Consider the following 16838-nt stretch of genomic DNA (forward strand, 5'->3'; position numbering starts at 1 on the left):
GCTGCCCTGCCCCAGCCTCCTTCATCTCCGGCCTCGCCCCAATCCTCCATGGGCCGCACCTGGTCGTACTCACTGCCCGCCTCGAGCAGGCTCTGCTGGATGGCGAACTGCAGCAGGTCGTCGTCCTCACGGCTCCCGGCCTCCCGCTGGCTGCCCAGCACACTGTAGCCGCGGGGAGCCTCGAACAAGGCTGGGGAGATCTCGCAGCCCCGGCAGGAGGCTAGGGGCGCCAGGCTGAGGGTCAGGATGGAGGCCAACCCCATCTGCCCCGCCCTGAACCTGCACCCTGGGAGGGGGTCATGGGCAGAGCTGTGCTGGGCTGGGGGAGGAGAGTGGCACTCACTGGTGGAACTGGAGCTGCTGACGCTGGACGAGTCGCTGCCCGGGGAAGGGGTCTCACTGCCTGGGCTGCCGCGCACCGAGGGCACTGGCTCGTCACAGCCGTTGAGGTTTCCAAAGGTGATGCGGGCATTGAGGATGTGGAAGATCGGGATTTCTGGGGATGCAGGGGGCATCAGCATCTACCACCCGCCCCCTCTCACCTGACCCCCTTCCTAACCACCCTCCCCCGTCCAGCCCCTATCAGGACTGAGGGCAGGGAGTGGGGCTCTCACCAATCTTGACCGGAAAGCCTGGAGGAAGCCGCAGGGTGATGAAGTCCCGGAGTTTGGCGAACAGGGCGTTGCTGACTGCCATGAGGTCAATGATGGGGGCCACCTGCTCACACAGGGACAGGGGGTGCTCCTCACACAGCCACAGCTTGGCCTTGAACCTGACCCGCCAGAGCCCCAAAGGTGAGGGAGTCCGGTAGGAGGCATGGTACCCCGGCCACCCTCCCGACACCAGCAGGGGTCTCACTTCTGGGTCTTGGTAGTCAGTTCCATGGGGCGGCCCATGTCCCGGTTGCCAAGCTCAAAGTTGGGGTTGAAGTATTCTTCTGCGGTGATGGCAGTGGGGTTGGCCTGGCTCAGAGTCTGAGTGATCAGGGTCTGCACCACACGGGGAGGGGCCGTGAGCCCTTCTCTGTCTGAGGCCAGGGCAGCCGCGTGGTCTCATGGGCCCCTTGCCCCGGTGCCACTGTGCGGCGGACACGGCCTGTGGTATTGCGGGAAGGAAGACCACGGGGCATGCCAAGCAGGTTGCCTCCTGGACCTCCTCCTGAACCCTGTCCACACCCCTCCACACAGAGGCCCCTCCTGGCACACACTCACCCCATTTTGGGGGCCCCCATGCTGCTCAGCAATTCCCAGGAAGGACTGCAGAGGCGTCTTACAGCCTACAAGAAATAGGACAGCTCAGAAGACACTGAAGCCCTCAAGGACAGCACCCAAGACCCAGGGCAGGCTGGTTCCAGGGCGGGGGCAGAGGTGTCCCCCTTGCCTCATGCCTCATGCCTAGCACCTTCGTGGGAAGGGACTGAGGACACCAGGGTGTAGGTGGGGGACTAAGCTGAAAAAAGTAGGCCTGAGGCTCAGGAGGAAAATCCCATGTCACTCTCCAGGTTGGTGGCACTGGAGAGAAACTACCCCTTGGTGAGCAGCTTGGGGTTCTCATGGTAAGTGGGTCTTTTCCTTCAGGGACTTCTCTATTAAGGACACCATTTCCCCCCCATGGGGTGAAGTAGGAATTTCATCTTTCCACTTTAGGCAGACTAACACCCGGGGGTGACATCCAGAGGCACAGTGAGGCAGGGGCAGACCACCCTGACGGCTGCCGTGGGTAAATCCTACTGGGTGAGAATGGCCAAACCTAACGCAAGAGAGTAACCAAATGGGCCATTCCTTCCCCCTGAGTGCAAAGGCTGCCTGCAAATCTTAGTGGCACTTCCTACCTATCAAGAAGACATCAAACAGAAACCCATTTGTCTGATAAACTTTCCTGGCTTCTGCTTGGATGCCAGAGGCAACACTCATAGACACTCAGCAGGGAGCTGGTCCTCCTTCCATCTGCCTTTACTTCATTACCTTTGACCTTGCCCTTGTGCTGTTCTGAAAGATGCTCTGTGCGAGTCCGGGTAATGAGCTCCACGTTAGATGCCCCATATACCTAGGGATGGAGGAGGGCAAGGCTCAGAGTCAGGGCTGGTGCTGCTGTCCTCTGCCCCTACATTCTCAACACTCTGAACGAATGAATGACTCTGCCATTCTGGGGCAAGTAAATAGAGTCATTCATTCATTCATTCAACTTCTTGGGAGAAACCTTTATTGCAGGAGGCCCTGAGAAGGGCATCAGGGATACTCAGTGAACCAGAGAGCATCCTGAACCAGAGAGCTTCTTCATGCTCCCGGCGTAGTGGAAGAGACAAGAAAATGGACAGTCAGAACCTAGTGTGTGACATGTTCCTATGAAAAGAGCACAGGACTTGGAAATAAAAAGCAGACAGCCTTGGAGCTGGGGCAATAGCACAGCGGGTAGGGTGTTTGCCTTGTATACGGCTGACCCGGGTTTGATTCCCAGTATCCCATGTGGTCCCCTGAGCACCGCCAGGGGTAATTCCTGAGTGCAGAGCCAGGAGTGACCCTGTCATCACCAGGTATGACCCAAAAAGCAAAAAATAAAAAATAAACCAGCAGACAACCTTAAGCCTGCCTATAAACCAGAGGTGGCTCCTTGGAGGAGGCAATAATACAGATCTCTGGAACAGCTATTAGTTCCTCATTCATTGGCCATACCATATGGCCCCACATGGGCAATGTGGAGATCTCAGGGTAAACGACACATTCTTCTTCAGTGTAGAAACCTGGATTTGGAGTTAGGCACCCTGGGTCTGAACCCCAGCTCTGCCCACTGACGGCTGTGTGACCTTGTGCAGGCCATTTAACCACTGCAGACTTCCATTTCCTCTTATAAAATGGGCCGATAACACCAACTTCAGGCTGGAGTGACAGTACAGCAGGTAAGGTGCTTGCTTTGTATGCAGCTGACTCAGGGTTCAGTCCCCAGAACCCTATGTGGTCTCCTGAGCCTGCCAGGAATAATCCCTGAGGGCAACACCACGAGTGAGCCCTGAGCACAGCCAAGTGTGATATAAAACTAAACAAAAAATAATCCCGACTTCATAGACCTGTGACTGTTACCTGGGATTCTGTAGAAAGGGGCAGATAAATATCTGTAACATGGGGATGACAGCACCTTCCCAATGGGAGGGTTAACTGAGTGTGATATACACGTCTGTATATGTGTGTGTTTCTGTGCAAATATGCACACACCAATGACTGGGCTGAAACATGCCTTGAAAGTGGTTAAGGGAGCAGCGAGTAAGTGCTCTGTCCCTGGCCAGCCCCATCACCACCTCGGGCCAGTGCTGGGCCCTGCACGCTGCCTGCCTCCGGCCTCCCTCAGCTGGAACAGGAGCTCAGGAACCACTGCCAGCCTACACAGGGCACGCATGGAACCAGGTGCAGCGTCTGGCAGCCATGGCCTCACCTTGGCTTCATACCCATTCACCATCTCTGTCTTCTCGCTGCGCCAGCCCAGGATGCCTGTCTTGTTCCTGGGGGAAGCAAAGTGGTGGAGGTGAGCGGGCCCCATACAGGCAGGCTCCAGGCTGCCCCGGCCGTGCCCACTCACCTCTCAAAGGAGATATTCTTGGTGTCGAGCTGCGTGGTGACCACAGGCGCGGTGAGCCGGCTCAGCACCTGTTCCTCTGTGGGCTGGGCAGCGGCCAGCAGCAGCTCTCGGTCCTGCCCGGCCAGGGCCAGGGTCTCTGTGTACACCACCCGGCGGTCGTGGTCGACCTCCATGACCACAGCGCTTGTGTCTGCCAGCCACGGAACAGCACGGGGGTCAGGGGTGCCAGGGGGTTTAGGGCACTGGCGCCCCGCCTCCCGCCTGCCTGACCTTGGCCCCTGAAGATGAAGCTGCGGTTCCCTCGCTGCCACGTCATGTGGTCGAAGCCCAGGAGCGTGGTGTCCACCCGCAGGCTCTGCCCGCTCTTCCACACTTTATAGGTGTCGCTGGGGCAGATTTTGGACACCAGGGGCACTAGGTGGAAGGAAGGTCTTTCATGTGCCTGGGCCACACCTCAGGGGGTGTGGGTCGGCGAGGGGGCCAGGAAAGAGAAAGGGGACTGACAGGAAGGCGGCCCCTCTTCCTGCCCTCCTCATATGTAAGCCATAGTCATTGCCATGTGAGTGACAAGGCCAGAGTCGAGGGTGACTTGGTCACCACCAAGTCCCTAGCACTGACCAATTGGTAACTCATTAATTTTTCATCCAATTCTCCAACAACTACTTAATGAACTCGTGCCAGTCAGTGGAGAAATCACCTGGCATGAGACAGTTTCTGCCCCTTTGGAGCAAATCTTTTTGTTTGTTTTTGTTTTATGAATCACACCCAGCGATGCTCAGGGGTTGCTCCTGGCTTTGCACTCAGGAATTACTCCTGGCAGTGCTCAGGGGACCCTAGGGGATGCCGGGGGATTGAACCCAGGTCAGCCACATGCAAGACAAATGCCCTATCTGCTGTTCTGTCACTCTGGCCCCCCTGAGCAAATCTCCTAGGAGAGACATATCATCAATAAGCAGATGCTACAGAGAGGACGCAGCCTCAGTGGAGGCCGTGTCTGCAGCAGGTGGCATGTCCTGGCTGAGGACTGTGGACGGGCCACGGAGCTGAGCCCAGGAAGAGAAGAAGCAGCTGCAGGAGAGGTATGAGGGTGGGGTGGGGGGCAGCCACCCCAAGCTGCGAGAGCACCCCTTACCCCAGCTCGTGAACTCCCACTTCATTTCCACGTAGAAGTCCTGGGCCTGGGGGATAAAGAGGAGGTTGTCTAAGGCTGCCCTGGGAGTGGGGTCCCAGGGGCAGGGCGGGGGCGGGGCTGGCGCTCACCTTGCGCAGCTTCTCCAGGAGTGCGGGGATGCCTGCCAGCCGCTTCACCACCCTCTGGTAGTCCCGGTACCGCAGCACCAGCTGCACCAGCTCCAGGTCCCGGGTGCTCACGGCTTCCTGGAGCACTGTTGGGGAGGGACAGTATCACCAGGTGGGGGCTCCAACTCGGGCTCACTTCAGCTAGCCAGAGGCCAGGCAAGGGTGCTAGGGAGGCCCTGGCTGCACGGCCAGGTCAGCAGGTGTGCCCACCTGTCCAGCCACTGCGATTCTCCCTGCCCACGTCTGCGCCGTGTGCCAGGAGCACCCGGGCACACTCCAGGTGTCCCAGTGTGGTGGCGAGGTGCAGGGGGGTCCGACCACGGGGGTCCAGCTGTTCGATGTCCACCTGGAAAAGGAGGGCAGTCCTGGTGGGCACCGAGGTGATGGTCTGATCCCAGCAGCCTCTACACAGGTGGCACCCACCTGGCTTCCCACCTTGCCCACTTCACAAGGCCACAGAGAAAACAAGCGCAATGAACACGGCTGGTGAAAGGCAGGACAGGCAGGAGGGAGGAGCAGGCTCTTCTTTCCGGCCCCTCCAAATCTCCTGACCGCCTTCACCCTTCCGTGGCCTGATGCACTCCTATAAGTGTGCATCTGGCACTGAAGGGACGTGTGGAGAGGCTGCTGGCCAAGGCTGGCACCTGAGACAGGGCCGACCCCGGGGGTGCGAGGTCCACCCGCAGGAAGGACCGCCTGTGCAGACCTGGACAGATTACTGAGGTTAGGCTATCAGATGCAGTAACAGGAATGAAAGAATGAATTCATGGCCCAACTTCCAACCCATGACCTATGCCTGAGGAGGCATTAATATTTAAAAAATAAACCCTACTGTTACTTCATGGATAGCCTGATCATACTGTAGGAGATGTTTGTTGGGCGGCAGAAGTATGATTACTGACCATAAATATTTATATCTATTCCAGGAGTCTAGGGATTCCAGTTAAGTACAGTGAATTTACTACAAACACGAAACTCCTCTCTTTCCTTGATTCCAATTTGAAATGAAATTCCTAAAACTTGATTAAATGCTGCACCAGAGAAAACACAGTAGGTAAGACCATGTATGCTGCCAACCCAAGTTTGATCCCCGGCACCCCATATGGTCCCCTGAGCATCCCCAGGAGCGATCCCTGAGCACAGAGCAAGAATAAGCTCCAAGCACTGCTGGGCATAACAATAGAAACAAAAAGAAATACAAAGACATGAAGAGGGGAGGTGAGTGCAGGGAATAAAAGGGAAGGGACTGGCCCCAGTTTGATCTTTGTCACTCCATATGCTCCCTGAGCACAACGGGGTGCCCTGAACCAGGATTAGCCCCTGAGCATTGCCAAGTGTGGTCTCCAAACCCAAAAACATTGGTGAAGGGATGGGTTCCCAAACTTTGTATGAGGGAAGTATAAGCACAAAAGTGTATAAATCTGTAACTGTACCCTCACGGTGATTCTCTAATTAAAAATAAATAAATTTAAAATTAAAAAAAATAATAATAATAAAAAAAAAATAAATAAAAACTTGAAATTGTATATTGTAAACCAATTATAAGTGTAAAAAATATAAATAAAATTAATCATAATAAAAAAAAAATAAAATAAAATAAAATAAAATAAAAGTAAATGCCACTTAAGACCAGAGAGATCTGATCCCCTTTTGATCCCCACATTAAATACCATGTCCCTGAGTACCACCAAGAATAACCCCCAAGTCACACCCCCTGCCCAAAAGTGCCCATGAGAAAAACTGCTTTCAGACATATGGCAGCAAGGTGGCCTGCAATGCAACCCTCGGAGGATGAGAAACAAGCCCTCTGCACACACCTGTGCTTTCCAGTCAGCCCACAGGTGTGAAAAGGAAACCAAGCTGGAGAGATAATACAACGGGCAGGGCGCTTGTCTTGCAAGCAGCTGACCTGGATTCAATCCCCAGCACTCCATATGGACCCCCAAGTACCACCAGCAGTGACCCTGAGTGCAGAGTCAGGAGTTAGCCTTGAACATCACCAGGTGTGGCCCCCCACCAAAACAAATGGAAGGAAACCCATGACTGGTACTTTTATTGGGGGCAGTCAGGGGCGGGGGCATTGGGACACACCTGCTGGGGTTACTCCTGAAAGTGCTGGGGACCAAGCGTGCCAGGGATGGACCCAGGGCTGGCCACATGCAAACAAGCCTCACTCCTGTACTTGCTCCCCAGCCCGGTAGCTGGAATCAACGCTGCCTGCTGACAGGTGCTCCCACAGGTGACAAGTGCTCAGGTATAGAAAGCCTCATACTGGAGCCAGGACAATAGTACAGTGGGGAGGGCGCTTACCTTGCACATAGTCGACCCGGGTTCGATTCCCAGCAGGAGTAATTCCTGAGTGCAGGGGCCAGGAGTAACCTTTGAGCACTTCTGGGTGTGACCCAAAAAGTCAAACAAAATAAAGAGGGGTAAAAAGGCGGAGACTGCTCCAGATTTGCATTTCTCAAGCTGGAGGCCACATGGCTCCTTGTGAGTCCCCAGGATAGTCCACCGGGGCTGCATGTAAAAGCCATGTAAATGGTGGGGGTGGGGGTGCCACAGCACAAGGAAGCAACAAACAGGACAAAGGAGCCATAGGAAGGAAACAAGGTAAAATTGGGCCACTGTGGGGCGTGGGGTGATGGGAGGGAAACTGGGGACACTGGTGCTGGGAAACGTATGTACACTGGTGGAGGGATGGGTGCTGGAACACTGTATGACTGAAACCTAATCATGAACAGCTTTGTAAGGGAAACATAACATGTTTATATAATATCTTTATAAACATAAATATAAATATAATGTATGTTTAATATATTAATATTTAATATTTAATAATATAATTATATCTTTATATAAAATCTTTATAAAACATCTTTGTAAAACAGCTCGCAGTGATTCAATAATAAAATCTTAAAAAAAAAACCTCAAACAAAACAAAGGTATTTTCTTTTACAAAAAAAGCGAGGGGGCATTATTGGAAAAATCGGCTGAGAAACACTAGCTCAAACCTGTGGGTCAGGACTGGAACGGTAGCACAGCAGGTAGGGCGTTTGCCTTGCATGCGGCCAACCCGGGTTCAATTCCCAGCATACCATATGGTCCCCCTAGCACCGCCAGGGGTGGTTCCTGAGTGCAGAGTCAGGAGCAACCCCTAAGCATCACTGGGTATGGCCCAAAAAGCAAAAAACTGTGGGTCATGATATCCTCTGGAATATGAGGTCACAAAGAATTTTGCATCAATAAAAGGTTTCTGAATTGTGTAATGAATCCAAGGCATTACAGGCAGTGCTCACTGTGGTACATTTCTCAGGTGAAAATGAGTTTGCAAGTGGAAAAGGTTTAGAGGTCCTACTCTAGGCTGCTCGTCAGCGCGGTAACTCCTCAGCAGAGCTTGCTTCTCACGGAGGAGTTGAGAGCCAGACAGGTGCTGAGGGGCGCTGAGGTGGCGCAAAGTTACACGAAAGATTCAGAATGGATCGAGCCATAGCCTACAAAGCTCCAGAAACTGGGCGGGGGATCAGCGGTGAAGTGCATGCCTTGCATGCATGACACCTGGGGTTGATCCCTGGAACAGCAAAAAGAAAAAAAATTTCCAGAAATAGGCATAGGATCTTTTTGAGTCTCTGTTGAATGCTAAACTTTACATGTGCAAAATAAAACTCATCAAAAACAAGCAGAAAGGGGGAGACACTCTGAGTGCACGCAGGGCAGGAGTCAAGCGGGCTGCTAGAATGAGAGTTCTTACCAAAGCCCCAGGAAGGGTCGTGACTTCCCCTTAGTGGGGCTAAACTTCCCCTAGGAAAAAGGCTGACCTAGGGGGTAAGAGAGAGTTTAGGGACTAAGGCTCTGGCCTTGTATCCCAACAACACTGGTTTGAATTCCTCAGCACTATAAATGGTCTCCCAACACTGCCAGGGCTCAACAGAGCCAGAAATGGCCCCTGGGCACTGTTGGATGTGGTCCAACCTCCTCCTCCAAATAAAACCTTAATTTTTTTTTTTTGAGGGGGAGGGTTATGTTTGGGTCATGTCAACTAGTGCTCAAGACTTACTCCTTGTTCTGTGCTCCGTGATTACTTCTGGCAGAGATCAGGGGAATATATGTGATGCTGGAGATTGAACCTGGGCTAGCCAATGCAAGGCAAGCACCATACCCACTGCACTATCTCTCCGGCCCCTAAAGCCTTTGATTCAAAAAAAAAAAAGAAAAAAAGAAAAATGACACACTGAGTCCTAATTGCTAGGGATTAAATTAAATTCAAATCTACTAGAAATTTGCTCCAGTCTGTCAAAACAAATCCTCACACTCCTTAAAGGAATACAACAAAATCCAGATGCTTAACACCACAATATTTACACCAAATATTTACAATTTCCAACACCTCAATTCAAAGTGGTCAGATAAGAAGAGAATAAAAATATGGCCCATACTGGATACATACAGCAGACAGGGCCCATACTGGATACATACAGCAAATAGGGCAATTGCCTTGCATGCAGCCAACCCGGGTTCCATCCCCAGCATCCCATATGGCCCCCTGAGCACTGCCAGAAGTAATTTCTGAGTGCAAAGTCAGGAGTGACCCCTGTGCATCACTGGGTGTGACCCAAAAAGCAAAAATATGAATAAAAATGGCCCATAGCCCATGGCAAAATAATTTATCTGAGCATATTCAGAAATAATAAAGATGATGAGTGCTTCAACACACTCAAATTTTTTTTAAAAAAGTGAAGAAAAAAACTGGAGATAACACATATTGATAACTGGGACCAGAGAGAGACAGACAGGCTGAGTGCACACTTTGATGAAGAAAGCCCAGGTTCAATTTTCCACACTTTGGGGTCCCCTGAGCACCATTTGAAGGTGACCCCTGAGCACAGAGCTGCAAGTAGCCCCTGAGCACCACTAAGTATGGTTTTCAAAAGCCATAAAGTATGTTATTTAAAATTAAAAACTAGATGAAATTAACTGTAGATTAAACACTACAACAAACAGGAGGTGTGGGGGCTCCCAAGCAGTGCTCAGGAGGCCTGGAAGCTCAACCAGTGATTCTCAAACAACCCGGCCTATGGTCCATGCTACGCTGCTCAGGCCCTCAGCTGCATATTACCTGGGCCACCGCCCCAGCAGTGCTGGGGGCCTCCAGGCCTGTACCTGGTGATGCTCTGGGGACTATGTGGTGCCAGAAACAGCCTGGGTTGGCCTAGCATGGGTCCTAATCGCTGTACTATCTCCCGGCTCCTAGACATGGCAGAATTTTAAAACCAAAGAACTTGAAGACCTAATAATAGAATAATCCAAACTGAAACAGAAAGAAGAAAAAACATGTTCAACAACACTCAAAGAGCCTCAGTAATCTGTGAGCGGCTATGCAGCATTCTAACACAGGTAAAATCCAAAGGTCAGGCTACAGTAGGAGAGAGAGATGACCACATATAGAAATAATGACCCCAAATTTTCCAAATTTGATTTTTTGTGGGTAGGGCAGGGGAGAAAGGTGTTGGAGCAGTAATACAGCAGGTAGGGCACTTGCCTTACATATAGCCAACATGGGTTTGATCCCTAGCACCCCATAGGGCCCCCTGAACACTGCCAGGAGTGATCCCTGAGTGCAGTGCCAGGAGTAAGCCCTGAGCACTGCCAGATGCGACCTCTCCGAACACACACACACACACACATACACACACACACACACAACAGAAATGGAGGACATGAAGGATAGCTTAGTGACTTAAGCTCCTGCACTGCAAGTGCAAGGTTCCAAGTTCAGTCCCCAGTACTGCCACATGCACTGAGTACAACCTTAGCATCTCTGCTGTCTGTGCTCAGCTCTGCAAGTGATTTCTGAACCTTAGCCAGGTGTGCGTGAGCACCAACTAAAGAGGGGAGGCTCTTGGTGAGAGATGTGTGAGCACCCCAGCTGGGAAGCCAGAGCCCTATGAGCACCATCGTGACCAGCAGCAGACACAGGCAGAATGTGCCAGCGCCAAAACAAAAAGAATGTGACCCTCCACCACAGCTGACTGTTGGGGCACTGCAGACCTCAGCAAGCACCACAACCAAGTGTGCAAGTACCACAGTTAGGAGGGGTGGGTTCGTGTGTGTGCATGCGTGGCCTCCAGGCCAGGAATGGAGTGATGGTGTGGGGAGAGAGCACAGGAACACTGGTCACTGGTGCAGGGAAGCTGACACTGGTGATGCGATTGGTGTTGAAATATTGTATTGCCTTCTATGGACCAAACATGATGGCCGCTTAGTACCTGTATTGCAAACCATAGCACCCAAAAGGAGAGAGTAAAAGGGAATGCGCCTGTCACAGAGGCCGAGGGGGAGGGGGTGCATGAGGGTGGCGGGAGGGATACTGGAAACACTGGTGGTGGAGGATGGGCACTGGTGGAGGGATGGGTACTTGATCATTGTATGACTGAAACATAATCATGAAAGTTTATAAGTCTGTAACTGTATCTCACTGTGATTCTTTAAAAATAAATAATTTTTTAAAAATTAAAAAAAAAAAGAAATAAAGATAAGGGAAAAAACACCATATTGCCTTAGGGGCGAAGTGTTAGTGCAATTGGTAGAGTGCTTGCCTTGCACATGGCCGACCCGGATTCAATTCCCAGCAACCCATATGGCCCCCTAAATCTGCCAGGAGTGATTCCCGAGTGCAAAGCCATGTGCCAAAGTGCATGTGCCAAAGTGCATGTGCCCCCCCCCCAAAAAAAATAGACTGTATGCCTAAAACTCAACTATCAATAACTTTGTAAATCATGATTCTTTAATTTTAAAAAATGTTTAGGGGCTGGAGCGATAGCACAGCGGGTAGAGTGTTTGCCTTGCACGCGGCCAACCCGGGTTCGAATCCCAGCATCCCATATGGTCCCCTGAGTACCGGCAGGAGTAATTCCTGAGTGCAGAGCCAGGAGTAACCCCTGTGCATTGCCAGGTGTGACCCAAAAAGCAAAAAAATAATAAAAAATAAAAAATAGACTTGTGCTATATACACATATTTAAAATAAATAAATAAATAAATAAATAATTAAAAATGTTTACATGATGGTCGGCAGAACCTGTCAAGCTACCCGATATGCCAAAAACAGTAACAAGTCTTACAATGGAGACATTACTGGTGCCCGCTCGAGCAAATTGATGAACAACGGGATGACAGTGATACAGTGATGATGGGCACATGTCAAAAGAACAGAAGAGGGGCCAGAGCAACAGTTCAGTGAGGAAGGTGCTTGCTTTGTACACGGTCAACCCGGATTTGATTCCTGGCACCCCATATGGTCTCCTGAACCTGCCAGGAGTAACCTCTGAGCACTGGTGGGTATGGCTCCAAAATGCAAAAAAAACAAAAGGACAGGAGATAGTTTGAGGACCTCCCTCTGACAAAATATGAATAATCTGAATATTAAAATAGGGATACTTTCTTAGGATAAAACACAGTATCTTTATAGGCATATCCAGATTTCCCCCTTTAAATGTTCTTAATTCTCTTCACTCTTCCTAAATTTTATATTTATAGGCTCTACTTATTCCATGTAAACTACAAAATACATTAGCAAAGAATTTTTTTTAAGTTTTCTTTCTTTTTTTTTTTTTTTTGCTTTTTGAGTCACACCCAATGATCCACAGGGGTCACTCCTGGCTCATGTACTCAGGAATTACCCCTGGCGGGTGTTCAGGGAACCATATGGGATGCTGGGATTCGAACCTGGGTCGGCTGCGTGCAAGGCAAACGCCCTACCCGCTGTGCTATCACTCCAGCCCATTTTTTTTTAAGTTTTGTTAATGAATATGGTCCCCTGAGCACCCCTAGGGGTGATTCCTGAGTGCAGAGCCAGGAGTAACCCCTGTGCATAGTTAGGTGTGACCCAAAAAGCAAAAAAAAAGTTTTCTTAATGACAAAGAAGACATGATTACAATGAGACCCCAAGAACAAAATATAATTGAATGCAATATATATTAGATGCCAGAGTTGAAACTTTATTTATTAAAGGAGAATAGGTATTAAAGCATAGATATTAAATAATTTGAATTTAGGGGGAGGGAAGGAAGAGGAACTGGGGACACTGGTGGTGAGAAATGTAGACTGGTGAAGGGACCACTGTATGACTACAACCCAATCATGAACAACTCTGTATCACTCACAGAGATTCAGTTAAAACATAAAAATATTAAAAATTAAATAAACAACTGATCTGAATTTCTTTATTTGCATAGCTTAAACTCATCTAGCAATCAACCATTCACATTGACTTCTACTGATTTTCTGATCACTCTACTTGCCATTCCTTTAAGTTTTGTTGGAGCAGGCAATATGAAGGAAATATGTTATACGCCTGCTAATGGGGCAGGCTGGGGGGTGGGAGGGAAACGGGGAACACTGATGGAGGAAGATGACACTGGTGGTGGGGTTGGTATTGGAACATTGCATGCCTGAAACAACTGTATTGTGAACAACGTTGCAAATCACAGCGTTTCAATAAAACTAAAATTTAAAAAACAATAAAGGGAAGGAGGGGAAATGCTGCAGTAAGCTGAACGCTAAATTTCTCCAAAAATATCTATCTGTATATATCCATATATAGAGAACCTGTGAATGTGACCTTACTTGAAAAAAACATCTTTGCAGAAGTAATTAAATTAAGGATCATGAAGGGAGAGCAGCCTGGATAACCAGGGAGGCCTTAAATACAATGACAAGCTTCTTTTTGAGACACAGGGGGAAGTTGCACGTGAAGATGGGAGTCCTGTAGGTGGGGGCCACTGACCAAGGGAGGCCTAGACCACCAGCTGCTGGAAGTGCACAGAGGATTCTTCCCTGGAACTTACCCTTACAGGAAAGGGGTCCTACTGAGTTTGTTTATGATTTGCAAAGCAGAAAGGAAATGCCATTTGTTTGGTTTTTTTTGGATTGTTTTCATTTGTTTTGAGTAGAGGTCACTCTGGTATTCTCAGGGCTTACTCCTGGCTCCGTGCTCAGGGATCACTCCTTGTGGAGCTCAGCGGACCACAAATGATGTCAGGAATTGAACCCAGTTGGCCGTATGCAAGGCAAGCATCCTGCCCACAATACTATCGTCACTCAGGCCCCAGAGAATACCCTTTTGAGGGTTGTTTCTAGGCTCTTCTAACTGGTGCTCAAAGGTTACTCTTGTCTTAGTGCTCCTGGCAATGTTCAGGGGACCATGCAGTGCCAGGGACCAAACCTGGGCCTCTTGCAAGAAAACTATGAGCTCCAGCCTGTTGTAGCTTTCTGACCCCCAATTTTGTGGTCTGTGATATATAATATCATATATCAGGATATATAATACAATATATAAACTTGTTTATATATATGAATACTATATATAAGTACTATAATAAATCCACAGAACCAAGGAATGCAATGAATCCCAAGTATACAGAGAGTACTACACCGAGGCCCAATCATAATCAAAAGCAAAAAAATAGCAATTAAAAGCTTAATAACATTCTGAGAAATGACACGTTATTTATGAAAAGACAAATATAGGAAGGGCAGGAGAGATATTACAGGGGCTGGTGTACTTGCCTTGCACACAGGCTGGCCCTGGTTCCATCCCTGATGCCACGTGATCCCTTGAGCCCCTCCAGGGATGACTCTGAGCACAGAGCCAGAAAAGTGGTCCCAAACCACCCCTCAAATATATAGGAAATAATCTGATATAGGAAAGAGGTTTTTTTTTTTTTGTTCCTTTTTAGGTCACACCCAGCAATGCACAGGGGTTACTCCTGGCTTTGCATTCAGGAATTACTCCTGGCAGTGCTTGGGGGACCATATGGGATGCTGGGAATCGAACTGGGTCGGCTGCGTGCAAAGCAAATGCCCTACCTGCTCTACTATTACTGCAGCCCCAGGAAAGAACTTTTCATCAGAAAAACTGCATGCATACACATGGAACTGGAACAATAGGATAGCAAGTAGGGTGCTTTTGTCACACACAGTCAACCTGGGTTTGATTCCTGGCATCCCATATGATGCCCTCAGCTCTACCAGGAATAAACTCTGAGCACAGAGCCATGAGTAAGCCCTGAGCACCACTGGGTGTGATCCAAAACAAAAAACCAGAAAGACTGTGCTAGAAAAAAAGTCCGGTGAAATCTTTAGGGGTTACAGAGAGAGAAAGGCTGTTATTCTTGTTGTTGTTTTGCCACATAGTGCTTGGGGCCTACTACTCCTGGCTCTGTTCAAGGGTCCCTATGCAGTGCCAGGAAGCAAACTGGAGACAGCTGCATGTACGACACTACCTTAACCCCTGCACTATTCTCCTGTCCCTAGAGAGAGAAAAACTGCTGACCTAGAATTACATATCCATGTTTGAAAATATTCTTCAAACATGAAGAAGAAACAAAGACTCTAAGGACAAACAAATGGTAACTTATCACTTATGCTAGAAATGTTAAAGGAAGTTTATTCAGGTGGAAGGAAAATGATACCAAATGGAAACTCAGATCAATACAAAGGAATGAAGAGTGCCCAAGTGGTAAATCTGTGAATATCAGAATGATAATAAAATATTTAAAACCCACAAGAAGAAAAAGTACAGAAATGTCAGCAGATAAGAAATTTCAACACGTCTCTAGATCATGGAGAATGGCTGAGACAACACAAGTAACTTAGGAGAGCAGAGGCTCAGAAGCCCAGCTCTCGGGATGGGGAACCCAGAAGCTGTGAACAGATTACCCACCAGTGCCAATAAAAGGTGCAGAACATTCAGGCAGGGGAGCAGCGGGAGGGGAATAAGGATCAGACCTGAGCACAGAGATGCTTGCTTTATTTAGTTGTTGTTGTTTTGTTTTGGGTGGGGGCCACACCTGGTGGTACTCGGGGGTTACTTCTGGCTTTGTACTGAGGAATTACTCCTGGAGGTGCTCAGGGGACCATATGGGATGCTGGGGATCAAGCCCGGGTTTGCTGTGTGCAAGGCAAGCACCCTACCCATTGGACTATCGCCCCAGCTCCACAGTGAGACTGGTTTTAAATTCAAAATCCACAGGGCCTGAGTGGCAGGACAGGGATTAAGGTGTTTGCCCTATACGAGGCCAACCCTGCTTTGAATCCTGGCACTGCATGGCCCTATGAGCACTGCCAGGAGCAACCCCAGAGCAGAGAGCTGGAAATTGCCCCTGAACACTGCCCAGTGGGGTCCAAAAACAAACAACGAAAAGGTAACTAATTAAATCTGGACGCTGGGGCTCTCGAGCCACACAGCTCCAGGGGCTGAGCTCATGTGCTGCGTGTGGAAAGCCTGTGAGCCACAGCACCACATGGAACCCGGAGCACCTGCCACAAGCAATGCCAGAAAACAGGGCTGAGAGCAGCCTGTGGAGCCCAAATGTGCCCCCTCCCTCCAAAAACAATTCAGAATCCCTGGCCCCTTCCCTGACCCTGTGAAGCGGGAAGATGCCCCAAGTCCTTTCCTGGATGCTGACTTATTCTCTGTAGAACTTGAGCCTGCGTTGTGAGTTGTGCTAGACTCGCCTGAGGGTGAGGTCATGGGGCCAAAACTGAAAACTGGTACAGTAAAACCCCAGCCCCCAAACTAGAAAGTAGAGGACTCTGTTTTGGCTGTACACCAAGTGGTCTAAGGGGTTTAGGGGCTACTGTCCAGCTCGTGATTGGGGATTGCTCCCAGAGGTGCTGGGGCAACCATACAGAGCCAGGGATTGAAACTGGGCCTCCTGCATGCAAGGCATCTGCTCAACCCATTGTGCCATCTCTCCAGGTCCAAACTAGAGGAGAAATGAAAGACCTCAGGGATGGAGTGATAGTACAGCAGGTACTATCAGAGGGATCAGTTGCCTCGAAAATGGCTGACCCAGTTTGATCCCCAGAACCACATATGGCTCCCCCCAGCCCTCTGCCAGGAGTGATGTCAGAGCGCAAAGCCAGAAGTAAGCCCTGAGCAACTCCGGATGTTGCCCTATCCCAAAAAGAG

The 16838-nt window shown here is 49.7% G+C and overlaps 1 protein-coding gene across 3 annotated transcripts in view; it reads right to left on the reverse strand.

The window, feature by feature from the left end:
• ANKRD13B (ankyrin repeat domain 13B) overlaps positions 1-16838 on the reverse strand; it is a 30140-nt gene that overhangs the window by 5549 nt on the left and 7753 nt on the right. For all 3 annotated transcript variants that reach the window (XM_055130565.1, XM_055130564.1, XM_004605004.2), the window contains exons 2-13: positions 5080-5215; positions 4831-4955; positions 4703-4748; positions 3841-3984; positions 3571-3760; positions 3427-3493; positions 1965-2046; positions 1212-1276; positions 859-989; positions 615-772; positions 344-496; positions 60-220 (exon numbers count right to left, since the gene is read on the reverse strand). In XM_055130565.1, the coding sequence (XP_054986540.1) occupies positions 60-220; positions 344-496; positions 615-772; positions 859-989; positions 1212-1276; positions 1965-2046; positions 3427-3493; positions 3571-3760; positions 3841-3984; positions 4703-4748; positions 4831-4955; positions 5080-5215 (1458 nt within the window). The remainder of the gene's footprint in view (positions 1-59; positions 221-343; positions 497-614; positions 773-858; positions 990-1211; positions 1277-1964; positions 2047-3426; positions 3494-3570; positions 3761-3840; positions 3985-4702; positions 4749-4830; positions 4956-5079; positions 5216-16838) is intronic.

Source organism: Sorex araneus, chromosome 3 (genome assembly GCF_027595985.1).
Source record: "Sorex araneus isolate mSorAra2 chromosome 3, mSorAra2.pri, whole genome shotgun sequence".
Taxonomy (NCBI): Eukaryota; Metazoa; Chordata; class Mammalia; order Eulipotyphla; family Soricidae; genus Sorex; species Sorex araneus.